This window comes from Taeniopygia guttata, chromosome 10 (genome assembly GCF_048771995.1).
Source record: "Taeniopygia guttata chromosome 10, bTaeGut7.mat, whole genome shotgun sequence".
NCBI classification, from domain to species: Eukaryota; Metazoa; Chordata; class Aves; order Passeriformes; family Estrildidae; genus Taeniopygia; species Taeniopygia guttata.
In genome coordinates, this window is record NC_133035.1 from 5169777 (window position 1) to 5197303 (window position 27527).

The window sequence follows — 27527 nt, forward strand, 5'->3', positions numbered from 1 at the left end:
GAACACGCACTGCACAGCTCCGCGCCATCATCCGCCCCGCCCGCCACAAAATGGCAACCGCACTCTGAGGCGGTACTCCAGCCCGTGCCTCTATTGGCTGGCTCAGAACACCTGACCCAAGCGCCGGGCGCTGATTGGCCAGTGCCCTGAGGCGGGCTCGCACGGCGCTGAGACGAGGAGCCGCGGAGTTGCTGCCCTGAGGGCTTTGCCAAGATGGCGGTCGCGGGGCCGCCGCTGACATGGTGAGCGCGTCTCCGCTCTTTGGGCGGCCTGAGGCGGGGGCCACGGACGCAGCTCGGCGCAGCCCCGCCGGGAGCAGGACGGGCGGAGCTCCCGGGGAGCGGGGCGGGCTCGGTTCCCGCCCCGAGGGCGCGTGCGCCATTTCCCGTGGCTCCCGCCGCGGGAGAGGGCGGAGCGCGGGCGGCCCCGCTCGTACCTTCCGCAGTAGTTAGGGAGCCTGGGGTTGTATAAACCCTGTTCACTTGAACGGCTGTATTAGAAAAGAATAAAAGGCAATATAGAAGATCAAATTAGCGTAAAAAACAACCAAATCTTTTCTGAAAAGCTAAAACTGGTGTATTTTTCTCAAAATTTCCAGCGATTTCAACCCAAAGTTTGTTTTTGATTCATAAACCTGTGAAAGTGTGAAACTTCATCAGAATTTCTCTCACCATACCTAAAATTGATGTCTTGTATTAATGAAATTCTTTTGTTCTGTTCAGAATATATATTTTACTACCAAATAGCATAAAGCATTAGTTACAAACAGAACTTTCAAAAAGAGGAACAAATGTGTAGGTGGCCTTTTTTTTTTTTCATATAAAATAATTCCTGGTTTTGTTTCTCAGCAGCAGGTATGACCTTTAATATTTGTTTTGCAATAGATTTATTTTTAAATTTTATTTTATTAGGGATAGTCCACCAAAAAATGGCCAAGAAGTATTTTTCTCCCATGAACTTTATGAAAAATATTCCTTGTCTCTGAGCCTCTCTGAACTCTGGCGTTTATCAAACAGGTATATTATTTTACCATTTTCTGCTATTTGTTACCGTGCTATGGGTACATCTCCATGGTGTTTTGGGGAAAGCAGCATGTTTCTGGAACACAAGGATTTGTTACAGCTGTTGGCCTGTGCTTTGTTGTGAAACCTCAGAGCAGGAGTCCAGGTTGAGTGCTTTGCTCTTGGAAATGAAATTGTGTGAATACAGGTGGTGCAGGTAGTGTTGTTTCTGCACTTTTGGTGTCATTTACGTATTTTCTTAGGTTGAGGAAGTAGAATAACATTTCACATAGTGAGAAGTATGGCCTGTACTGCTAGGTTCTCAGCATTTGGAGGATTGTATTTAGACTTCTGGTTTAAGAAGTTATTAAGCTGATAGGGGAGGTGAACGTGACACCTGGTGCATGAACCTTCACTCTGGGAGGAGTGTGGATGGGAAACCGTGTAAGTGGGGAGTTCAGCATGTGGGGAAATTGTTCAGAAGGGGAATAACTGTGTTCTTATGAACTGACAATGAGAGTGTGCATTTGAGGGGCTGTTACATCACATGGCTTCATCTCCCATCTTTAGCTAGAGAACACTGTTCTAGTTCATATCTTTTGGAGCAACTTTCTGTGAATTGGTAAGAGCACAGCCTCACAGCTTGTTACTGGCACATCTGATACTGCTGTGGGATTCTTCCTTAGAAGAGTTTCTGGAGTGGACCCTCAAGAGTGGGGACTGTGGCCAGCTGTTTGTGGTTTGAGTAGGTTCGCAGCCAGAAGAAGCCAGAGAGGTTGCACCTGGTAAAAATCAGAAATGGATGGAGCTGGCTTGTGTGACCAGAGTCAATAGGAAGAGAAATTACAACTGTTGAAGCAAGTGTGGAAGTAAAAGCTGGAGGAAATTTGCTAATTTTGGGGAGTTTCTCATAGATATTTATAAAAGTGCATGTTCTCTTGGTGCAGGAGCAGTGAAATGAAGGGGAAAAATTTAAGCTGTCAGCTCAGATAAAGTATAATGCTGTAAATATGGACAGAAAAGCTCTGTCAGATTATTTTGGTTTGCACCCCAATGAAGACTGTGACAGCAGTGCATAGTGAAATGATCTTGATGTGCTGCCATTTCATTCAGTGCTGAATATAGCCAATTTAAGCTGCTAGAATTTCTTGATGTTCTTACACTGGCATATCTGAGTCAGCATCTTGCTGCTGCTACTGCTTAATTAAATTTGCCAGGTTGTGCCACAAGGATGGACACATTCTCATATTTACAGAGACAGCTGTGAAGTGTTATTAAGAACTGTGGATGTGATACTGCTGGGTTTGAATGACACTTGAGCTGTTTTCTGCTGCTGAAATAGTATCTTAAAAATATGCTTTTTCCAAGATCAGCAGTTAATGTTCATTTTGTTAGCCTTAAGTATTTTCTCTCTTAAGTAAAATTATTTTAAATAGACTAGGGGTAGGCTGCTTGGCATTTGTTTACTGGAGCTGTTCTAAGAACGAGCTTTATGTTACTTCTTTATTGTTGTTAGAACAGCCATGCCCCTTGCCCTAGTCTACTATTATTTTTGGTGACCGATTCCAGCATTGTTTAGAGTAGAAAATTAAATACTTGATTTGTGTATGCTGTAAGAATTTCTTCATTGAAATCTGGAATTTCTGTTACAATGAAGTAATTTTAATTTTCTTCTTCTGCAGTGAAGGAAAGGCTTTTTCTAGTCAAATCTTTCTCCTTTACTATCAGAACTGACTGACAAGTCTGATCTTTCTGAGTGCAGTTTCTGAACAGTGGTCAGCAGTGACTGATGAAATGTGGTGATTCTTTATCCTTTCATTAATAATGTGTGTTTCTAAAACAAAGAATGTGTTTCATATTTAGCTTGTTAACACTATTTAAAAAAAATAAAAATAAAACCCTAGCTTTTTTGTTTGTTTGCTTTTAAACCAGTTGCAGACCTGCTGCTGGCACTAAGGGTTAGTCTGATTGTACTGGTGAAGTTTTAGAATAAGAACAGTCCACTGGCACAGATTGGAATTGGAATAACACTGTTTCTCAGAGCTTGCCCAGCTGCCCTTATTATTTCTGACTAATATTAGTAATAATGTGAAAGCTGCAGATTTGTTCATTTGTTACTTTTTTTTTTCAGAGAGGCAAAGAAAAATGTGGAGGCATTGGCAAACTCTTCAGAAAACAGACAGGCTTGTAGCATGCAGGCTGCAGAGTCACTTGAGGGGGAGGCTAAAAGCCCAGCTGATGAGCATCCTCTCCCAGAACCCAGACTCCCCTATCCATTCACCTCTTGTTTGACTGAGAAGGAGCAGAAGACATACTTGTATCTGATGACTAAGTTCTCAAAAATAAGAAACCATTTCCAAGTTAATGAGGCAAGCCAAAGGGAATTTTTCACATACATGGTAAGATATGAACGTATGACCATCACAGAGGGAGTTATACATTGTTTTTTCTTACAAAGAATAAAGGAAAAGGGAAAAATTTCTTTTGAGTTCAATGTCATAATGAATTTGTCATAGAATTCATGGTCTTCTGAAAGGTAATAAAGGTTTGAAGTATTCAGGATAAGCTTTAATAGAAATTGAAAGTGTATTTGGTAATTTCATTGAAATTGGGCTTTTGGGGCTTTTTTGTTTTGTTGTGGCTTAAGTGATCTAAACAGCTGAGGATAAGTGTAGGTCTTTCAAAACTGACCAAACAGCCCCCCAGTCCCCAAAAAACCCCTTTCTTTCTGAGGAGGATGTTAAAAGTTGTCCTTACTGTGATTTTAGCATTTCATAGTGGCATGTAGCAGTCTCAGGTGGTGTTAGGCTGTGGATGCACTTTGATGAGATGTTTGCCAGCTGTGGGAGCCTTGTTCATGAGCAGGGGAGGGTCCTGTGTGCTGCCCTGCTGTGCTCACACAGGGGAAGGGCTGAGCTCACCCTGCTGCTGAGCCTCAGCAGTGTGTTTAAATGGCCACCTTCATGTTGGGTGGGAGGATCATTTTAGTTGAGTCCTGCAATGTAATTATTTAGCAAAATGTTTTGAGCCATTGCATTTGGGTTCCTGTGCTTCCTTATTAATTCTACTGTCTTTATTTTATGCTGTAACAACTGAAATATTGTTTCCAGACACATCAGTAACTACTGTGTTGTTGTTACTTACAATTTCTCATTAAATCAGAGCTCAGATATATTTATGACTTTGCCATGTAAACTTCATCAACTATGTCTTGTAACCTCTCTATTTATAAATCACTGTATCAAAGGAAACTCGCCGTTTGTTGAGGATGGTGTGTTGTTGGTTTGGGATTCTTTTAAAGGATATGGGCCTTGCAAAATTTTTTTTTTACTTAAGTGAAACTGAACACTTGTCAAATTGATTAGCAAGTGGAATCTATTCCTTCCCTCATATCATTACCCATACTGTCTCTCTGGAAATTTTGTTGGTTACATATTTAGTATAGAGGCTTCTGTTTTGTCTTAAAAATAGATTTTTCCTTCCCCTAGCAAATGAAAGAAGTAGTAAACAATGAAATTGCAGAATTTATGAAATTTGCCCAAAACGCTGCAAAGAGCTGCGCCCAAGATTATGATGCCATTTCTGAAGATGCCCTGCGTTATACTGAGGTAATTATCAGTGCCATGCTTAATTCCAGCCCTTCTTAAAAAATCATCTTGGGTTCATGATCAGGGTATGTGCAAGTGCTCAAGGGATATGATGTTCCCTGCCCTTCTGACTGCTGGTGGGATGAGATGGGGATGTGGCTGTTCCCCTACACTGCAGTGGGGCTTGGCCCGTGGGTCATTGGAGCCAAAAAGATGTCATAGAAGAAATGACTGCAAAAATATTTATTCATCAGATAAATAAACTGCTTCTTTACATTCAGGAAAGGAGAAGCTGCATTTAAGTGTGCATTTCCATTAAGAAGTGGCTCCTAGAATGTTAAGCTTACCTTCACAGGAAAGCTTAGTAGTATGTCACAGTAGCATGTTATAAAGTGACTTTAATTGGAAGTTACTCAGGCTTTAATCATAACCCTCTGCAAGTTCATGCTGTGTTAAATATCCACCTTGATGATTCGAAGATCAAACATGAATGCAGCTTCATGCATCATTCTTGGGTTTATGGCATGGTTGTGAAAAAAGTTCATTAAACTTTCCCATTACTGGGTTAACACAGAGTTTGGGCACATGTGAAGACAAACATCTTGCTTTCTTTTTATCTTGCCCCCTTAATATTGGGATTGGCTTTGCAATTTTGTATCTTGTTATCTGGTCACAAAATTTGTCTTCAGACTTCAAGTCCTACTTATTGTTAAGAAAATGAACTTAAAAATTAAATAGAGGCCCGTATTTTGTTTTAACCAATATCTTGCAGAAATAACTCATTCAAGTTACTAATAAAATCTAAATATCCTAAATACCTAATTCATGTATTATCAAAAATTATGTAGAGTTGACATGACAGTGAGTTTCAACACAAATGCCATCCTATGCCTTTACCTTTGTGACTTTTGCCTAGGCTTGGTGTGTGCTAGGTGGTAACACAAAAAAAAGTTACTTCCTCTAAAAGCCAAGATAACTGAAGAGAAAATTACCTGATTTAGCACATTTCAGACTGTACTAAACTGCATGTTTTTAATGATTGGCCTGAGTTGTGTGCATACATTGTCAGCCTTGCTTATGAAGGGCTGAGGAGAATCTGGAATATATTACAGTGATTGTGAGAGTATTATAGATCTGTATTGGTACCTGTAAGTTTTTAAATGCCACTTGAAATTGCAGAAAAAAACTTTTCAAAATTAAAAATTCCCCCCAAAATCCCCCTTTCTTATGAAAGATACAAATGCATAAATAATTTTTCTTTTTGTGTTAGGAATTGCTACATGCATGTATTGGACATGTGCAGAAGTATCCAGAGTTTTACACCCTGCAGGAGATCATGAGTATCATGGGAGGAAAGTTTTATACACAGCTGACCTTTAGGCTGGAAAAAAATCTTCTTGCAATGGTAATACCTTATGTACACAGATTGGGTTTGTGGGGGTTTTTAAGTAGAATTACATCAGAGTTGTGTTAGGCAAGGATTAGGGATTTTTGCGACTATTACTCAGTTTTTGAGTTAGAGGTTATAATTTATAATTTAAATTATTAATTAAAACTTTAATAAAATTATTTTGGTAGTAAGTCTGTTAACCCCTTTTCACCAGATGTTTGCCATAAAAAGGTTACATTAATACTATGTTTTCTCATATCAGGTAACTTTATAATGGATCTCTGTATATTTCTAATATTTTTCTTAATAAGAAATGCAGTGTTAGGTGAGCATGATTGCTGTGAAAGCTATTTTTTGATGCTGCTTGATTTCCCCCAGGGTACAGCAAGACGTGGTGAAACAGATTTCCATTCCATGCCTGTTCAGCTGCCCACTGATTATAGCACTGTTGCATCTATTATAACCCCGGAAAAAAAGGCTCATGTTATGCATAATGTAAGTAACCTTTTTATTGTTATTTTTAAGGCATATTTTTTACAGAAGTGCAATCTGATCCTTTTTATGTGTTGAACAGTTTTTAGACTGCTTTGGACCATTAAATAGCTGGTATTTCTGTTTGTGTTCTTCTACTGCGAAAATCAGGGAGTTTTCATTCTGTTGAACTGAGGTTTTTGACTGTTTATTCCACATAATTTTTTATCAGCTATTTTAAGGAGTTTCTTCACATATCTAAAATCAATCTTTAGACAGAAGCACTGTAATTTCAGAGCCACTTGGTGAAGAAAGGAGCAGGGGTGATGCAGGAGAATGGCATAAGCCTCAAAGATGTTAGTGCTGTAAACAGAGCCCTTCTGATGATGTCTGAGGTGATAGGAAAAAGAGCATGGCTGGGCTTTTCGTACTTCTCTCATGCTCCTGGGCTCCCATTATCTTCTTAGTCCTTGATGATGTTCTTCAACCTCATGAACATTCCCAGCCTCTTTCCTTCATGGAAGTGTATACTTGTAAAATTTAACAATTTTATTATTCCAGTTCTGAATTTGTATTCTTGATGGGTTTATATTTGTTTTAAGGTTCTTTATAGCTAATCAATATTGAAACAGCTGTGCAGTTTTAACCGTACTTCAATATTAGATTCTTTATTGTGCTGTTGCTTAACTTGTAAGAAGATCTGTTGTGTATATTTGTGGGTTAATCTGGTCTGGGAGATTTTTTTTTTGCTTCAACACGCCACCATATTTCGGAATTATCTAAATTCCTGTTCAACCTAGTAATTCAAATGTGTCTAAATTAACTGAAAACACAAGTTAAAAAAATATATTTTCCTATGCTGCAAAGTGAATGCGTTGGATTAAGCTGAAAACCTTCAGGGATTTTTTTTCTCCTTCATTTCATATTGAAGCCTGGTAGTCTGGACTTTTTTTGGAGGTAGGGGCTTTATATATCCATTTTTGGTTGGGTTTGGAGTTTTTCTTGTAAATTTAAATTTGTGTATTTCTTAAAAGAAGAACTTTGGAAGAAATAACTTTTTTTTTTTCTTTTTAGAATATTAGTTCAGATTCAAATGCAGAAAAACTTGCTTTGAAATATTGTCCTCACGTTGTTTTAAGTGATCAGTCGTTATTTACTTTACTGAATAATCACGGACTGAACTACAAGGAACAGTGGGAAATTCCAGTTTGTGTTAAAATGGTCACTGTTGCAGGTATGGGATGTTTTTGTTATTAAAACTACGGTGGGGAGGGGGGGCTTGTTGAAGAAAGCTGGAAAGCTGATCCAGGGACACTGGATATTGTTTCCTATACCTTTTTCCACCTTGTTACTGAGAATAGTAACAACCTCTGCAGTTACCACCGTAAACTGTTGAATTTGGACATTCAGCTATTTTCCACCTGGGGAAAAAAAGCCAAACCCAAAAAGCAGTTAAAACCAGTTTTGCTTTTCAAAACTGTAAATTGTTGTTCTTGGAAGGAAAACAACTGCATGAAGCTGTTAAAATTATCAAGTGAACTGATTTCAGTAAAATATAAAACCAGGGAAATTCTGAAATTTTATGTAAAAGCAAAGAGCAAACATTTTCTGGAATTAAAAGGATCTATTTACATCATAGCATAGTAAATAAGGAATGAATGTCCATGAGGATAATTTTCAATTGCATCATAAAGTGTTGAAACTTTATGATGAACTCATCTGTTTTAGTTTCCTTGTCAAACACTTCTTCAGTAATCTGAACATAAATTTCCTCCCTTACACCTTTTTTTAAGCATAGTATGGTTTATTCAAATATTTATAATGTTTGTTGTGTTGGAATGTCCTTCTGTGCTTATACAAGTTCATATAGCAGACTTAGAGATAGTAAATAAGCTATCAAATACCTGCAACGTTTACAAATTTTCACTTTTCTATGGAAATTAAATTACTTTATCAGTAAAGATAATGCCTGATTCCTTTTGAAACAGCATTACAGTTTTTAAACTTAATCTTTGGATCCAAAATTAACACCTAAAGGGCATTCAGATGGTGGTAGAAATATACCGTGGTTCTTGAAGGGTTTCCCTGCACCTTCCTTTTCCATGTTTCCCTGTAACCAACCCCTCGCTGTAACTTAGTTTTGTTCATAAAACAGGGAGGCTGTGTTCACCATGTGTCTTGGCTTTCTCTGCTGTGATGGGCAGGGTATTGCTTTTATTTTTTATTTTTGGGTGATTCATATGTGTAAGTGTGTTAAGGTGCAAACCAAGGAGTGGGGCAGCAGAGCCTGGACAGAGTTAAATGATTAGAAGAGAAAGAAACAGCAGCTATCTCTTGGGAAATGAGACTTTAGAAAAAAGAATTGACTTTCAAACAAGGAAGAAGAAAAGATATTTTTGGAAAACAGGATACATTTGATGATGCTGTATAGGAAATGATGAATCCTCAGTTCTTATTTTATAAATTCTCTACTTAGAACTGCATTTGAAATACGGTCAGCTATTAATGTGGTGTGTATTGCTGCTGCAGGATCATAATAATTCACACCATATCTGGACATACTTTTATCTTCTGTTGTTAATGAATGAAAGGATCATTCTTCATTTCTTCTGGTGTGTATGTGCAGTGGATTTGACTGTAATTGTAAGCTGAAAGATTTATTATTTGAATTACATAAGTCTTTCTTCCTTTCATTTAATATGTGCTCAATCTCTTTTCATTCTTGAAAAGGTAGCAAACCAGCTAAAGTGGTTTTTGTTGATCCACCTCTGCTGAGAAAAGAAATGACAGTACGAGAGAAGAATCAAATGTTCCATGAAGTTCCAATGGATTTCCTAGCAACTAAAACATCTTATGTTCCAATTTCTGATGTATCAATGGACAAACCAAGTGAGGACAACCTGTTTCAGTGGGATGTATGTAGATTCACATGTTCTTAAAAATAAGCAAAACCAATTCCTGTGTTAAAATTCCTAAGTTGCTTTTCCTGTGATAAAGAAAAATTTAGGTTTTCTGTTGGTGGTTTTTCTCTTGCTGAGTTAGACCCTGTTAGCAAATATCTGTCAAGTTCCATGCTACTACATGGGCATCTCAGCTTTAATGTTTACTTCAATAAAATGTCTTTTGATCAGTTTGCTTTGGTGGAAAAAAGTTTTGTGAACTTTTACTCTTTAGAAAGACCTTTCAACTCTTGGACCCAGGATATTCAACAGTAAAAAAGAAAAATTGGTTTTTCAATTTTTCAATTATTGCTTCTCTTTTCTAACAGTCAAATATGGATGGTAGAACATTTTTTGTATTTTCAGTTTGGCAATGTCTTGTTTCCTGGTTTGTTTTATTGTTTTGGCATTTTTTAATTTTATTACTTTCTCATCCCTGTGGTAAGGTGTGTTCTGACACCTACCAGTGCAGGACAGTTCCTCCTCCAGATGACACAGGGATGGACTTCGATGATGATCTTACAGAGCTTGAAACTTTCGGAGCAACGACCAAGCTCTCAAGAACTTGTAAAATGGAAACTACTTTTCCTGCAGCTACTAACACTGCTAAAATTTTATCTCATGGTCTAAAAATGGAGGGGAAGAATTCATCTACCATAAACAAAGGAGATGAAGAAGAGAAAAACACCCTTTCTGAACAAGAAGGTTCAGCATGTGCCAGCGTGCCGCTTCCATCATTAGATGGCACTCCACGCTTCAGCCTTCAAGAACATTCTCCTTGTAAAAGCTTTCAGTCAGCAGAGGTAGGACTGAGCAAAGCACTGGATGTCATGACCAATGAAGTATTGGACAATGAAGCAAAATTAAATCCTCTATCTGTTGCAGTGAGTTCTGAGAAAGAGCCTGATGCTGTACAGAAAAAAGAGACTTACACTTCTTCATGTGGTAGTGACACGGATGAAGAGCGTTTGGTGATTGATTCAGAATGTGAAACCACTGCTTCTTGCAAACCAGCAGAGGCTGCCAGATCTCCTTGCCCTATCCAGAGTCCTTTAGCAAGCATCAGTGACTGCTCAGATACCATGGATCAGGGGAAAAAAGCCTCCAAGAAACTTCCAAGAAAGTTATCCAAAGAATTGGATCCTGTTGGGCAAATTTTGAAAATGCAAACTGAACTTCTCAAGTCCCCTTCCCAAAAACCTCATGAGCCAGTGGTGAGCTCTGATAATTCTAATGCTGTGCCAGCCCAGCTGCCTCAGTCTCCAAAAACATTGGTGGCCTCCAGCACAGAAACTGTGCCAGCCCCAGCCTCCAATCCCCCCGGCTCCTCTAGAAATACCTGGACATGGCTTTTTGAGAGCATGCCAAAGAGTAAGTGTGGTCATAATGTAAGGAGGAAAATTGAACTCAGTGTGTCAATAGTGCTTCTCTTTACATCTATTTAGAGATGTGGCTCAAGTTAACAGTACCTTTTCTGTGTGGGAATTACTGTCTCACACACATAAGGGAGCACTGGGAGACGTTTGTTCACAGAGGTGAATGTGAAGTACTGTTTTACTGTAGAGAAATAAGTTATACACAAGGTTCTTAAGAAGATAACTCATTCCACTGCCAAATTATTTATTTTTGCATGGAAATTTAAATATTTGAGTAGTCTAGTCTGCAAAAGTAGTTTCTTGTCAATCAAAAGTAGGATTATTTTAATTTTTTGTAGAATAAAAATTAATTAAATTGTGCAATTAAAAATAGGGGGAAAATTAAATTTGTATATCTTAAGTTTGAGCTTCCTGCTTCAGTTGCTGTTGCCTAACTCTCAGCACTCTGTCCCAGAAGGCAAATGAGGATTCATTACAATCCACCTGTCCAAGTTTTCATTAGCTGGGTATTGAATCTATGCTGCACCTGGACCTTAGCCCAGAATTACAAGTTGTGAAGATCCTGGGGACCATGGCCCTGGAGGTTTTACCTCACGTGCCCAAGTTGCATCTGAACTCTGTACAGCTGAAGTTAGAAACACTTTATTGTGTTAGATAAATAGGCAGGAAAGACTCAGATATTTAATTCCAACAAATCTTTGCTTTTTGGTTGGAAAACATGGTTGGTGTTTTCTGAGTTGGCATGTATTTGATCATGTAGGAATTAATTACTTAATCTATAGGTTAACACAATAATGCCATTGTATTTGAAACTCTGTTATCACTGCCTACATTTTTATTACTTTGACTGAATAATCACTGAGACCATGTCTCCTTCCTGAGTTTGAAAGGCTGAGAGGCATGATGCTTTATTTCTCTGTGTTAAAAAGATGGAGTATAGGATTCAGATGTTTTATAATAGAATTTTTTTAAATAGAGATTGTGATACCAATATTGCCAACATGCTGAAAAATGAGTGTGTAGGAATAGAAAGCATTATTGTGCAATTTGAAAGTTCTATAGCAAGCTGACTTTGCATGTCTATTTTGCACAAAGCCAGGTTTGAGTTATATATTTTACTAACAGAAAATAATTTTCAGTTCCTTGGATAATATCTGCCACAGTGTTCATGCACATAAACTCTAAATTTAATGTTAAAAATGTATTTGTTCACAGCACTACAGCAATCCCTATTTGTAGCTGTAGCTTTGAGACATATTGCCACATAGCTGCCAGACAAAACATTTTCAGCAAACCAATGTGGAGTCTACTGTGTTGATTTGAAATCTTTTGTTAAAATGTTTCTAAGGGTTGAAGGGATGTTTGTTCAAAGCTGCCCTGAGAGATGCAGTAGCACCTCTTGAATGTGCTGGTGTCCAGATTGAGCTGTGATGTGGAGACTTGTGCTGCCATCCAGACCTGAGTTACTTCAGTGCCTCATGAATGGATGGCAGCTCTCAGGAGCCATTCATTGGAAATAAAATATTTCTCTCCTTTGTGCTGACTATGGCTTAAAAAGCAGCTTTTGAACTATATTTACACAAGAATAGAGTCTCACATTTGGACTTCTCTTTTTGTTTGCCTGAGAAATCTAATGATATGGGATTATTTAAAAATATACCCCTAAAGAATGATCATTTCCCAAATGTACTTATTTTAATTTTTTTTAATATATGAATTTTTTGTGCCTAACAAAGTAGTTTTCACCCCTAAATCATAGGAAACAAAACAGATCCTAGAGTAAAAAAAAACCTGAACAAAAAACTCTACTGCAAGGGAACAAAGCTAATCAGCTTCATTGTAAACAATGTCCAAGCTTGTAATTTTCTGGTTTATTCATTTTCTCTAGCAAAGCTGCCAAGTGAACTTCAGCTGCTCGAGGAAGACCCTTCAGAGTATCAAGCACCTGAGGAAGGCAATGTTGTGTACAAGCTCTTCAGTTTGAATGACCTGTTGTTAATCGTGCGTTGCAGTGTGCAGAAAGTCAAGTCACTGACACAGTACCAGAAAAGGAAAAAAGCCCAAAAGGTAAAGATTTTGTTTTCAGCATTTTTTGGTTTTATTTTTTTAAACAGTTTTGCTCAACTGGCATTTCTGGGATTCCCAGTCCTTGATAGCATTTATGCTATCACTGAGACAGTTGGGACTGTGCAGTGTGTCTTCTGTAAGTAAGTATTTGTCATAGCAGGACAGGGAAGAATAACTTGTGAGTTCTTTAAAGCTACTTAATTAGAAGATAAGGAAGTGATTCTCCATTTTTACTACAGTAATATGCCTGGGTAAAGATTCTTATATTAAAAAAATGTAATTTTGAACTATTCTTAAAAGTTAATGGAGTAATTAGGGGTTTGGCCCAAGACTTTGAGAGTGTTCATGATCATAAATACTTTAAAGCAGGATTCACCCTTGCTATCATGCCTAGTTAAGCAGAGAAATAGGAGATAAAATGAACAACAGAGAACACAAAAAGAAATTCTATTTGTTCTGCTCGAAAATACTGTGGCATTTCTTAGCAAGTAGTTTATCTCATGGAGTTAATTGGTTTGAATGCATCTGTAATCAAAATACTCCTTGCAGCATGAAGAGAAGGAAACTTTATTTTGTAATTCTTTTTTAAGAGTCATGTGAATCATTCAGCAAATTTGTTGTGGTATGTCCCTCCTGAGAATCCCAGAATTACAGCAGGCAGGTGTTTTGTGATCTGTCTATGCTTCATTGAAATGGAAATAATAATTGTAACACTGATTACATGCCAAGAGTCTGTGCTTAAAATATTATTTTGAAGAAATCCCATCTTTTTGCTATTGATCCACTGCTCATAAATGCCTGGGAATAACTGCTTCATTATTCAGAAACCAATCACTTGTTTACTTATTTTCTTTTAATTTCTGCTGAAATTTAAACTGTGCACTGTCAGTGAGAATTGACAGTGTTCATTAACTCACTAGTTAGGGTAGCCTCTGATTTCAAATGAGAGTCCAAGCATTAGGTTCTAATTTCTAATTTTAAGTGAGATTCTGACAGGAGTGATAAATTGCAGAATTCTGCTAATAATAGGCTAATTAGAAATGTTGTGTGTTTTTTCTTAAATTGCTGCAGAGGGCAGTAGAGCACAGAAGTCTAAACTTGAAATTAATTTAGTCACATGGAAAAATTACTAAGTGTCAGAATATTATTATTTGTAAGAGCTTGCCGAGGCCTTTTTTTTTTCTTTTTTTTTTTTCCCTGTCGATTTCACGTTTCTCTACATAAAGTCTCTGTACTCTAAAGTTTGTACTGGGGATTTCATAAATTGTGAATCTTCAAACAAAATCTATGAAATGTCTTTGTTACTTCAGCTATGGTGGAGGACTGTGGTTATTATAAACTACAAAATGTGGTAAAGTTGTGGATGTTTTTGGACAGTGAGTGCTAATTTTTCTCTTATCTTCTCTTTTTCAGCCAACTCCCATATTCCTGTTGCCAAAACTAGAGTACCAAGCGTACTATGGTGTTGAAGCTCTTACAGAAAGTGAAGTGTGCCAGCTATGGACACAGAGTATGCTGCATTCTAAATCCTTATTTTATATTGGTAAGTTCATGTTTTGAATTTTTGCTTAATACACATATGTGTGAGTATTTGTAGAATAACAGAAGAGATACTTATTTATTAAAGGTGTATTCCATATATCCTTTTTTATTGCAACTTTCTAGTTTTGTTTTTTCATGTCTGTCTTCAGTAGGTTCTTTGTCTAAAATTTCTGTTGGGTGCTGGATGAGGAAATTCCAGCTTTGGTTTTAGGTAAATAGTATCCATGTCCTGTAGAAAATGCTGTATTCATGTTTGTACAATGACATTTTGTCATTGTACAAAAAAGGGAAGTTTTTATGTCTGTTGAGATACAAGTTGTGTAGAGAAATTAATATTCTACATATAAAGAATGTGACCAGAGTATTTTAACAACCATTTTAATATATGGAGAGCTTTCTGATACCATCTTGTAATTAATAAGATTTTAAAAAGGAAAATTTGCAACAAAGTTGCAAAGTTGATACTTAGAATATGCTTGGCACATGCTACTGAGTGAGGGCAATCCTCTTTGTACAGTGAGTAAATGGTCTGCAGTGGGGATTGCCTTGCTTTTTCTGTAGAAACAAATCTGTGTTTTAGGGTTGTTATGGCAGCGGTTGTGGCCTGTGGTTGCTTAACCTTTCCACTTGTGCGCTGAATTACACTTTTGCTGTTGTTGGCTCACATCAGAATTTAGAAATCAGCTATTTTAGAAATGCTAGGTTCTCTGTTTTCCAGTTTCTACATACAAACTATGTGAGCTAGCACACAATTGTTATGATAATGTGAAATCTAATGTATTTGCCAATACAATACGCCTTAGTCTGCCCTCTTTATTCAATAGAAATTATGTTTCTCATTTTAAACTTTAAAAGCAGTATTTGATGTGGTTTTTCCATTCCATTAAAAAAAATCCTTATGAAGAGCTAATTATGTACAGAGTTCTGTTTGTAACCGTATCTTAATGTACAGTACAGAGGCATTGCTGCTCTCTGACAAGCAGAGCACTCTGAGTGCATTCTGAATATTTACACTGAGGATATATCCAGCATACTGAGCTGCACTGCAGTTGGGCTTCCTACAGGAAATGTTATCAAAGATTTTATTAACATTTCCAGAGTGGCAAGCAGTGTGTGGAAACAGGGAACTGTGGAGAGAGGGCTGATGTTTGCAAAGTACACAAAGTGGGGAAGTGAGTGTCTATCTAATCTCCCATGAGTTACAGGAAACTGAAGGTATGGCTTGCACAGGAGTTTGCAGACAGCTCATCCAGCCACCACCTCTTTTTATGGAGGTTCTTCGGAATGTAGGAGACAGCAGGCTGAGTGTGCAGGCATCTTTGCAGATGAGGAGCCACAGAGCCCTTCCCTTCCAGCACAGCTTTCCTCTGTGTATCTCCTGTAGGTACCTGCTGCTGTGGAACAGGCAGAGCCCTGGGCTGGCAGGCTGCACTGGCCTGGCCTCCAGCACATCTCTGTTCCTATACTTGAGATAAAGGATCCTTGGGATTTAAAAGCACTGGTTATTCCAGTCATGTTTGTTTGGCAGCTCCTGGACACACTCTTTCCAGAAGCAAGCCCTGGGGTGCACAGGAGTTCTCCTTTAGTGGGCTCTGAGGAGGCGCAGGATTCTGTGGGTTGTCACTGTCCTGCACAGTAAATGGGTATTCCCATTTACAATCTGGCCTGTGGGCAGATTCTTGGTACTGCCATGTAGTTTCTTACAGAGTAGGTAAAAAAAAAGTGGAAGTAAATATCCATTCTATGAAAGAGCATCTACCACAGTTTTTAATAGGAAGCTGTTATCATATTCTACTTGGGAAGTCTTCTGCTCTTGCTATATTGCAAAGTAGCTGTGAACTTCTGCCTTTCAGTTTGAATTCCTAAGGGAGCTGTGAAAAATGCAGTGTTGCAAGTGTCCAGGTTTACTCAGAGGGCTCTTTGCAGCAGAGAGCTTTGTTCTGAAACTCCAGGGACAGTTCTCTGAGGGTGATGATATCCTGGTGTTGTGGGCAACTTAAAATGGGGAGAATCTCTCGTTCTCTGTCACCAGTACCGGACAGGAAGACTACTGCAGTGATCTGTTCAGTGTAAGGAGAAAGGCAGAGAGCTTCTGAAATCATGCTGTAATTTGAAATTACAGTGAAATGCTGTGTTCTATAATAAAAGAATTTTTAAATCTAACATTTTGTAAAGCCATAAACTTACTGCTCTTTTTAAATTTACCTCGCAGTATGAGTGTGGAAGTATGGAACAATATGGTTTGAAAACTATCATATTACTAACAGAGTAACTACAACTTGCATTCTTGATCAGACCATTAAGCCTTTAAGTTTTAAGCATGTAGCAGACTTCAGTGTTAAGCTGCATTGGTGTTTCTGGCTCTTGAAAAAGCTTAATTTGCTGTCTCAACCATCTCTTGTATTGCCAAGTATGTATGGATGAAAAGTTCTTTGGACCTTGGTCTATGCCCCATAATTGTCCAGCACTGTTGCGTGGGACAGAGGGAGGATCTCAGCTCTGCCATTACACAGGGCTTGAGGCAGAAATCAGATGTATAACCATGGCCTCCTGCAGCAGCTGAGGTTTTTTTTAGGATGCTCTCCTAAACAAAACAAAACAAACAAAAAAAAAAAAAGCAGAGATATTATCATCAAACATAGAGCGCTGTCTTCCTCTTGCTAGCAAACCACCTGGCTTGGTGGTAAAATCCCCTTGCTGCTCAGAAAGAAATCCTGCATCTGCAAAGGCAGTAATCTCTGTTACAAGCTTCCCAAATAAGGTAGTTGTACTTGTCTAAGCAGTAAATAAACTTGTGATAAGCTCTGCTGATTAATAGGAGCATTTTATCCTGACCATTATTTGCTTAATTGCATTAAGTGCCTAAGCAAAACTTTTTGCAAGAACAGTTTACCTTCACGTGAATGGAATAATACTGGCTTTTAAATTAACATCATTTGAAGAATAGGTAGGAAAAAAATACTTAGTCTTGGATATCTTACTACATGTCAGTTATTTTCAGTCACTTCTTGAATATAAGATACAGTTACATAAGCTAGGTGGAAGTAGTTCATAGATATTTTGTTATTACTTGTTTTTTCCCCACTTACATTGTCAGTGTGTTTAGAAGTAGAGAAGTCTGATTTGAGGAAAGGCTGGTGAGGAATACAGAACTCAAAATATTTTTTTAAATTATATTTTTAACAGAGACTTCAAGTCTCTTTTTGTAGTCAGCAATGTAGAATACGAAGTGTTGCTGCTTAGTCTTGCACAAAATATCAAGAAAAGTATAAAATATATCAAGAAAAGTAACAAATGTAGCATGTTTAAACGAAATCAGTTGTCCTGGTGCATCTTTTTTAATTTGTTGAAGTGAGAGTTATTACTTAGTCTTCTTACGCAACACATAAACTTAATGATGGATAGCTTGGAATGTGCAATGCTTTGATTTAGCAGTTTAAACTGTGCAATTGAAGCATTTAGTCTTCCTAAGAGAGCAGATTTGTAGTAAGACAGTAAATTCCACTGAGTAGGCTGCATTTTATTATGCTGCCTTTTCCTTATCCTCCTTGTGGGAGCTGAAATAGAATAGTTTTATGGGGAAACCTCAGCATGGGAAGAACCAGAAAGCAAGGTGTGGTCATCATCAAATCCATGTCCAAGCTATGCTGGTCGATCCTTAGTGCTCATCAAGTGAAATGTGGGCTAAACTCTCCTTGGCAGCCTTTATTTTAAAAATGTAATGAGGAGAGCTTTGAATTGTTGCTTCTCATGGTGTCAAAGATAAATAGTTTTAACAACTTGCCATGATCTAGGCCTGAGTTGTAAATTGTAATTCCTCAATTGAGGAAGGGGGGAAAAATCAAGAGACAGAGGTCAGCATCCCCAGAAAGTCATGCAATAGATCAGAGTAGAAACGCAAGTATATTAAATGTAAAAGTAAATTTGTTGTTAAAGATCAGCTTTTGGGATCTGTCCAGTGAGGAAGCAAAGTGATAAGGGTGACATGAACTTAAGAAGATACAAACTAACTGATGAGATTAAGGCCAGAGCAAGATAAGGTTGTGTGTCCCACACACCACCCAAGATGTAAGGTTTGCTGGAGTCAGGCATCTCTTGGTTTAGAAAGACAGTCAAGGTACAGATGCCTGTACTTAAAGCAGCTGCACATTTTACTCTCTGTTGTGGTGCAACATTTATAAATATTTTTCACTGTTCTATACCAAAAAAGCAAAGTTTTTTATCCTTCTAAAAATGCATTAAGTCTGCAAATTATGCTCTTATATTTATTTGGTTTTATTTTTAGTGTATTAATTGAATGTCTTTTTTCAGGACATATTGATGCTTTTACATCAAAGCTTATTATGCTAGAAAAGATTTCTCCAGCAACTTTAAGAGAAAAACTTGGATTGATTAAGTGAGTATTTTTAGTAAGTTTCTTTAGCCATGAATTTCAAACCCTTACAAGCCTTGCAAGTTACTACTTTTGCTATTTTTTTTCTTTCACAGACCTGCAAATTCGTTAAATATACTTCATCATGTTTTGAAGAAGGTGTCTGAGTAAGTTCTCTCTTGTATTTGTTTGTATTGTATTTGTTCATTATATTTGTTTGCCACATTGCCCAGGTCTTCCTGTTTCTTCTGTAGAATGCTTGTCTACTCTGATTTTTATTTCTTCACATATGTGAAGAAATTAATGTTTTACAGGTTCTATTAGGTCTATCATAGCATAGTGCAGTACTGTGTAAAATGTGCTTGGTATTACAAGGTTTGCAGAAATGATACAAAAGAATAAGAACTTGACATTTTTGAACCAGTTTTTCAAGAGAGGAAGCTGGACTCTCTTAGGAGCTGAGTAAACAGTTCACAGGAGTGAGGTGTTAACATTACATCTATGGGCTGACACGTGGAGTTTCATGTTTGGGTTTTGGCAGTCTTTCTGCTTGATTTGTAGAAATAACACTGTGTTCATTCTGCTTACCTTGACTTAGAGCAGCCTTCCTCTGTACAGCATTGCAGCCTTTCTCCTGCTTCTTTACATAGCTACTTCAAGGCTTTCAGCCTGCAAGTGTCTTCATTTTTTTGTGAAGCATGCTTCTTGCACTGAGTGTGAAGCCTTTTCATTCAAATTAAAGAGGGGTTTTCCTGCTCTTTATAAGTTCTGTAGGTTCATGATTTTTGACTAAGATTTTTGGTATGGGCAGTTGGTTGACCTCCATTTTCCTGAAAACCTGTTTAATCCTGTGTGTGTTAAAAACTCATCTGTTCTTTGTGTCTGTGTCCACATGGGCATTGTTCTTTGTGAGATGCTGGTTAAGGAATTAGTTTGCCCAACATGGATAGTTTTCAGTGTATGCTTATGTGTTTATATGACTATGATGACAATCTGTACATTGTTGATAAATTAGTACATTATGAATACATTATAAACACATTAATTAGTAGGTATTTATCAATACAGTTTAATGCTTCCTTGTGCACAGTCTTTTTTGTAAAACATCTAAAGGGACTCAACATCTAAAGATGTTCTGATTTTGCATTTAGAATGTATTAACTATTCTGAGCAAAGAAAAAAAACTCCAAAAAACATTTAAATAATATTTTTCATTTGGAACTTTTCTCATTTTAGTTTGGAGGAGGGATCTTATTTATTGACTCATGCTGCAGGAGATTCATCAGTTGCAATTTACAAGAGTTCTCTTGACAAGAACATGAGATCATCCTATAACTTGCACAAAGCTCACTGTGATCTGCCTGCTGTACCTGCCACTCTCTCAGTCCCATGGGTTCCCCTGGATCCCAGCCTCCCTTTGCCCTACCACATCATTCATGGAAGAGTTCCGTGCACCTTTCCACCTGCGCCCTGGGAAGGGTGGAAACAGAAGGTCAGTATCTCACTTGATGGAAAAGCAGATCAGCACTTTAGGAATAACCTATTTCAGTCCCTTGGGGAGCAGCTGATACAGTTTATCTGTCATCTTTGGGGGTCAGATTTTTTTTGGGAATCCATCCTGCTTTGTAATTCGTGTTGATGAATAAGTGATGCCTATCATGCTTTAGAAATTTCCCAAAGATCCTGCTCTCACCTCTGTTATTTTTGAGATAGTATGGCCCTTTAAAAGTAAGAAAATTTTCAAGTATTATTTTTCTTCAGCAGAGACTTACTCATTTGTGTAAAAGCCATATGTTAACTGTGCCCAACTTTGTGCACTCTGAGATGGTTTATAGATTGAGTTACATGTTTTAGCCACAGCCTGACTTCATATGAGGGCAAAACTGTCGTGCATCCGTTCCTAATTACCTTGTGCACTTCGGTTTCTGCTAGAAGGAAATCCGGGCACATAGGCAGGGAAGAGACAGGATTGGCCACTTCTCACTGGTGATTAAAGACCAGCTGTGCCAGTGCAGATGTGCCCTGTGGGTGTGTTTGAAACGACATGAGTTAGAAGGCAGTTGTCTGAATGCAGTTGTGTATGTTTGTGCTCAGTACAGATTGAAGATGATTAATTTTGGTAATTCCAGTTTGGTTTTCTGAGTTGTTTTTTTTTTTTTTCTCCAATTCTCTCCCCTTTCTCCCCTTTTGTGTGTAGATGGCTGGGGTAAAAGGACAGTCGGACACACCCCATGGGGGAAGGCCAGTAGCTATGGAAACAAAAGGCAAGCCAGCTAAGCCTGTTAGAAATGAAGGTGTGGCTCCAAAGAAGCTGGGGAAGAATTTCTGCAAGCAAAGAAAAGTGAAGCAAAAGTGGAAAACTAAATTCAACAAAATGCAACTGAAGTAGGAATAAGCCTGGAGAAGAACAAGAGGACACAAAAAAAATCTGAGGTTTCTTGCAGCTTCAGAGGAGCCAGAGCAAGCTGGCAGGGGAAATAGCTCCAAAAGCTGAAGCATTCTCTAAACCTTTAACCCTTGGTACCTCAAGGGACATGTTTCAAGTGAAAATCTTAAAATCAGTCAGAGGAAAAAAGGATGTGGCTGCAGCCACTTGGCTGGTTGTGGGAAGCAGAGTATCTTCTGTTGGTCTGGTGATTTTTGTAGAAAAGCTGCATCTTGAACAGTGAACCAGTGGCTGACAACAACCTCTAATACCATGTAGTGAGAAAAATAGCTTTTCAGCTTTCCCAGTTCTTCCAGATTCACTACAGATTTTTGTTCTCTCCTATTTTAAAGATATATTTTACTTCATGCATTGTGTATACAACTTGTATGTAATTATCTAGCTTTTTTGACACACGGTGTCTACTGACTTTTAAATAACACAGAAAAATACATTTTTAGAATGGTGTAACAAATGAAGGACAAAAGCTGTGTTTATTTGACTAGTAAGGGCCATAAATTTGCATGGGAAAACTTAAAAGTACAGCTAAAGAAGTAAAATAATAACAGGAGAGCTGCATTTTTGTATGTTTAAACTGCTATCACAAAAAACAGAGGTCTTAAAGGTGTTCTTCCAAGTATTTTGTTTGGACTGAGGAAGTTACCAAGTACACACATCTGATCAAGCATTCTTCTGCTCACTGGGACTTGATAGGACATGTTTTAATGTCATGAGGGTAAAAATAAAAAAAATTGTTTACTGGAGTATACCTGCTAAAAAATCCTGAAGGTAGGGATTTTTTCTTTTAATTAGGCTTCAATAATGAATGTATATTTAAAACTTCTTTGTGAAATACAAAGCATTTTCTGATGTGGCTTTTTTCCAACAGTTAGATGTATTTATTCAGTTATTCTTGATTCTTTTTTTTGGACCACTGCTTGTTTTATCTGCACTATTAAGCTATTGATAAGCTGAACTTGTGTTTGCAGTTTACAAATAGTTCTGATTTAAAATCCTGAATGCCCGCGACTTCTCATAGTAGGAATATTTTAGCTGTGAGTCATTTTCCCAGATAACTGGCTCTGGGGGATTCAAGGCACTTTTCAGTTTGTATATATAAAACTTTTTGCCAGACTTGTATGGAATTTAGTTTCCTAATGCAGTTTCATGAGATACAAATGTATGGTCTATTTGTTCATCTGTCTCTATGCCTTTTACCTTACACTGGTATATTATTAATTATAGTGTTCTAATTGTAGAACTGTAGTGGAGCAGCCTGTGCTGCTGCTTGGCATTGTTGCATTGTGGGTGCAGGGCTTCATCTCTGCTAAGGCTCCTGCAATTCTTGTTGACCTGGTCATGCAGGCTGTCCAAGTCTCTCTGGAGAGTGGCACATCTGTCCCCTCTGCCTCCCTCTTCTGCCTGTTTGGTGTCATCTGCAAACTCAAGGAAATGGATTTGGTCACATTATCCAGCTGACACAAAATTGCTGAGTAGTGCCAGACCCTGAGAAGCTCTGTCCATGAACAGCTCTCCTGGTTCAGCTTTGAGCTACAAACCACCTGAAATAGAGGAAGGTCTCTGAGGTGTTCCATGCTGTGTGAGACCACTGATGGATGTCTGGTTCTCCCCATTCACTGGTGTTCAGCAGGAGATGAAATTGGTGGCTTTGTATCGTGTTCAGACAGTTTGAAGTTGGTTTTGGAGGACTGGAGGAGAAGATGTGACCTAGCATTTGAGGCGATTCGTTGGCCTGTATGCAAAACCATGCAACTTTATCAGCTCTTTATGTTAGTGTGAGTGGGTTACTGGCTGTGAAATCTGGCTTTTCCTCATTTCTGTTGTAATGAGAATTTTTAGATGTCATTTGCATTATGCACTGATAAACTGCTTCCATTCTAATATGTGACTGGCTAAATCTCTTCACCTTTTCTGTCTGACTGCAAACACTTTTAGGAATGCAATAGAATCTGTCTATGTCAAATATAGTAGGAAAGATTTCCTGCATTTTTTCTGTTCTTCTGATGTAGCCTAGCAGCTGGAAGCACAGAGAACTTGGGACCAAGTGACCACTCATCCATTCTGGTGCTGGAAGGTTGGAAATGCCAGCAGCAAGGGACTCTGCCCACCTCCATGCTGTGAGGTTCAGTAGCAGTTACTGAGCCATTTGAACAGGTATTTCTTTTGCTTCTGATTTTTTTGCCCTGTGTTTTAAATAGGAGCTTGTTTCCAAAAGAATATAAAAGCCAGGTCAGGTGTAATCTTTCAAAATGCTTAGTGCTGACCTGCATTTAAGGTTGCTTCTAGTTCTGCTGGTAGAAGTTGCACCATTTTCAGTCTCTCCCCCTGTTGAAGTCTGCATGTATAACTTTCTCAGATGCTTCTCTGAGAAGCTATATAACTAAGCGTTTTCTTTCTTAATGAAATATGTCCTTTCCTATAGTGTGGGTACAGTCCTTCCCAGAAACACTGTCATTGCTTGGTATGTTAAATTTATCTGTACTAAGAAATTCACCTTTTTTTTTAAGTTGCTCTTAAAATGTGTTTTTCTACAGAGATTCTAAAAGTTTATTTGCAAGTTCCAATTCTGATCCTGTATATCCAAATCATTGTACTAAAAGGTTTCCAAAAATACATTGCTGTATTATGCATCTCAAATTTAATTTCCTTCTCAATGCCAGAAAATACCTTTGATGGCCAGGTGACAGTCTATTTAAGCATAAAGCATTTGAATGATGCCCTTCTTAGCCATTCTGAGCCTTATGAAGGTCTGCAGATAATCTCAGGGTGCTCTTATTCATGGCTGTGTCTGTAGGGTGAGCTAGTCCCCATCTTGCTGTAGGGCTGAGCAGACATTGTGATATACTTTGAGAGATTTTTTGTTGGTTTTATGGAAGAAAATATACTGCCAATTTTTAAAATGTAGAATAATTTAGTGTAATGATTATTAAATGGTAGCAGTCCTAGTGCAGCCTTCAGGGCATTTCTCAGTATTGATGCTACTGCTTAACAGTGAAAAAAAAAAAAGGCCTGAAAGCTCCATTTTTCCCTAAGACAGCATGGCAGTTTGTCTCACATGTAACAGTAGAGGTAGTAGAGAAAACAGTCTTGTTATTGTTTGTGATTAAAATATTTCAATAAATATTAGAAGAACAGGGTCACTTTAAAATCAGTATTAAAAAAACATAAGGTAGCAGTAACTATGTGGGGAAGGAGGGGCTGGTACAGACCCTAGTGACATCATCTCTGATGCTTGAAATGAAGTACAGCAGCCACATCCTTCTGGGTATTCACAGCATGTTTTTAAAAGTGTGCATTTCCTATTTTTGATAGCCCTAATAGAGGAAAAGTATTTCTTGAAATGGGCAATGTCCTTGTTGAGAGGAGCCGGAAGGAAAAGGGACCTGGTGTTGACCAAAGCTATAAAATCTAATTGGCGTCTTTGCTTCCTTCAGCTTGACGGGGCTGCTCTCACTGCAGTGCACAGAGCCAGCTGTTCCAAAACATGCATGAATACATTTCAGTTTCACTGGGACTTACTCAGAGGTGCTTTGCTCAGCAGTTTTTCACCTGTGCATGAGATTCCTCCATTGTGTGGCAGCATGAGTGGTCAGGAATGTCACCTTACCTGCCTGTGCCTCAAGAAAAGCACGTACCACAAGCCTCTCATTTCTCACATACTGCCGAGTGAATGCAGTTTGGGAAGAAAGAAAAGAGCAAGCTCTACCATGGCAGGTATCTCAGGAACCTTTAACAAAGGTAATCTAGAGTTTTAAAGTAGCTGTAGGTTTTAGTAAACCTTGAAGTATTTCTGAGTGTTTCAAGCCTTTTGATACTCAAGGGCATGTAACTGAAATTGTATTTTTGAAATTTTACTTAGAAGTGACACCTATAGACTCCCTGTCCATTCCCCACCATTGCCTTGTCCACACAGTCCTGAATTCTTGCATAATTTCAGTTTTCTAGGAGCTAATGCCTTCAGAGAAATAACATACATGAGACTCTGTGATACTCAAGAATGCTGATAACGTTATCTAAATGCAGTCAGTCCTTTGCTAGCACTGCACTGTGTGAGCACTGTGAGAACAGTTAGATTTTTATGTTCAGGTAGAAAAGGAGCTCATGAATTCCTCCATAAAAGCATTAAAGATAATAAAGTAATGCCAAATGAAGACTTTCCCATTTATTCCACAGCTACTAAAGATGTTCATGGGGAAGTCACAGAGTAAAAATACCCATCCTCTATACAAACACAGTCAGAATGTGTGGGCATTTCCTTGTAAAGCCTTTTTGTGATCTCAAAATAGACTTTCAGAGTTTATATGTAGGTTCATGTGCAAGTACCTTTAGGTGATCAACTGTGGAAAAAGAAAAAGAAAGGTAATGACCATTCTAGTGCTTTTTCAGACCTAAAACTGAAGGGAAAAGTGTTGAATTCTATATCCAGGCACAGAATCAGTTGCTGGCAGCACATATTCTCAGCTGGAATTTATGTTTCTAGATTAATTCGCTGACGTGAGGGTGCATCTGTGTACCTAAGAGTTTGACTGTTTTCCCAAACAGATCCAACAGAAAGTCTTGCTCTGTCTGTCACTCTCTTCTGTCTAAGGTTTGCTGCTGCCACAGCTGCTGCTGCAGTGCATTCTGCTATGGTTTGAAAGGAGTGGTGCAGCATAGCCTTTCTTACTGAAGTTCTCTTGCTTTTTCCCATGTCAGTTCTTCAGATATGCTTTAGCACAGAGAGAACAATGTAGGGATTTCTTGAAAATAAATTTAGAAATACCCATGTTAAAAGTCAATGTAGTCAAATTTATGCTGAGATCAATGCTTCCTGGAGTATTTTTCAGAAACTATTTTAAAGCATCATAAATAAAATTAGAATACTTGTTTAAAATTTAATTTCATCACTGAAAACAACATTTGGAATAATGATTTGGAATAATGCAACCTTGAAAAGCTTGTAAACTCCTGTTTGTTCATAATTTTATCTTTAACATTTGTTTGTCCCATATTCGAGTGAACAGCATGAGTGCCACCCTGTGCCAGGTCTGCTGCAATTTATTGAAAAGCTCCACCTACCAAATCTTTGCACAAACAACTCAAAAAAAAAAAAAAAACCCAAAAAAAACAGGAGGAATGAAAAAAAAAAATCCTGCTGAAACAAGTCACCCATCACTCTGTCTGTGGTGTGGACTATGCTGCCAAGCAGACAGAGCACTTCAACAAATATTTTAATGATTGGATTAAATTTGAGCTTAAAAAAAGAGGGAAGAAAAAGCTGTCAGAAGCCCACGGTTGAGGCAGGTCTTGTAGTTAAAAGCTGCCTCAGCAGTCAAAACCTATTTATTTCAGAACCTTGCAGTTAACTGCAGTTCTGTTCCCTTGACTGACAGGAGGACAGTAACCTTGTGCAGCTCTCTGGATATTCTTTGTTTGTTTATAGCAGAAGTAACAAAATGAAAAGGAGGTATAGTTACTGCAAAGCTGCACATGCTACTTGCAGCAGCTTTTGTAGCCATTTGTAAATTAACAAGTGCTCGCATCACAGTTGAAATTCTTCAGCTTGTTTGCAAGTAACCGAAGCAGAATGCACAGTGAGATTGATTAGAGTGACTTTTTTAGTGCAAAAGCAGCACGTGAAGGTTGAGAAACCTGAAGAGAATTTTGTACTGACGCTGTGTCTGGAGAAGAAGCGTCTTGTGAGTCAATAGACCTGTCACCAGCCTCTTTGGTTGTTTAAATACCAAGAATAAAATTTACATGTGGATACATTAATAAATAAGTTTGTTTCCTGTCCTGTGCAGGGAAAATAATTCACATGATATACATTGTCTTCCATTTATAGGTTTTCTACCAGCCCAGACCAACTGAGACAATAAAGTGTTGTACACATTTATTTGGCCTAAAGAATGTCTGTGGCTCCATGCTCCTCTGAGTGCGTGTGTGTTCAAGCATGTTTCAGACTGTGGCTTAAATTTGGGCTTCTAACTTTCTGTACTGGGAAACCCTTGCCAAGGCTTTCTTTGGTGCAGCCTCCCTCCCCAGAGGAAGGTGATGGCTGGCTGGCTTTCCATGTCTGTCCTTGCTGATCAGCCAGCTGGGCCCTTTCCTCTGCTGTTCTGAACTCAGTTTCTCTATACACACCAATGGCTGCTCATTCTTGTATTAATAACTTCCTGGAGGGTAGTAGCATTAGAAAAATAAACCTTAGTGTTGAGAAGATGTTTGAAAAATTATCTCTAGTTGTGTTGGCACTGCAGCCTTTTGTTCTGTCTTCTCACCTGTCCCTGATGTGAGCACTGGCTACTGACATGCAGGACCCAGCACTGAAAGTTACCAGGCTCCAGTAGAAGTGTT

The 27527-nt window shown here is 38.2% G+C and overlaps 1 protein-coding gene across 4 annotated transcripts; it reads left to right on the plus strand.

Moving 5' to 3' along the window:
- Positions 1-82: 82 nt before the first annotated feature.
- On the plus strand, positions 83-27080 carry ICE2 (interactor of little elongation complex ELL subunit 2). Of its 4 annotated transcripts, XR_012057634.1 has the most exons (16): positions 83-242; positions 912-1016; positions 3133-3400; positions 4490-4609; positions 5859-5993; positions 6357-6473; positions 7524-7683; positions 9180-9364; positions 9835-10759; positions 12653-12831; positions 14245-14374; positions 18685-18769; positions 18862-18912; positions 19982-20237; positions 20943-21959; positions 23201-27080. XR_012057634.1 is itself a non-coding variant. In XM_012570200.5 (15 exons), exons 1-15 carry the CDS (start codon positions 214-216, stop codon positions 21132-21134), a joined length of 2937 nt encoding a protein of 978 aa, XP_012425654.5. In that variant the 5' UTR covers positions 83-213; the 3' UTR covers positions 21135-22058. The 4 variants fall into 4 exon arrangements, 3 of the variants coding, with proteins under 3 accessions (XP_012425654.5, XP_072790216.1, XP_072790217.1); XM_012570200.5 differs by lacking the exon at positions 23201-27080 and having other exon boundaries at positions 20943-22058; XM_072934115.1 differs by lacking the exons at positions 912-1016; positions 23201-27080 and having other exon boundaries at positions 141-242; positions 20943-22058.
- Positions 27081-27527: the final 447 nt, after the last annotated feature.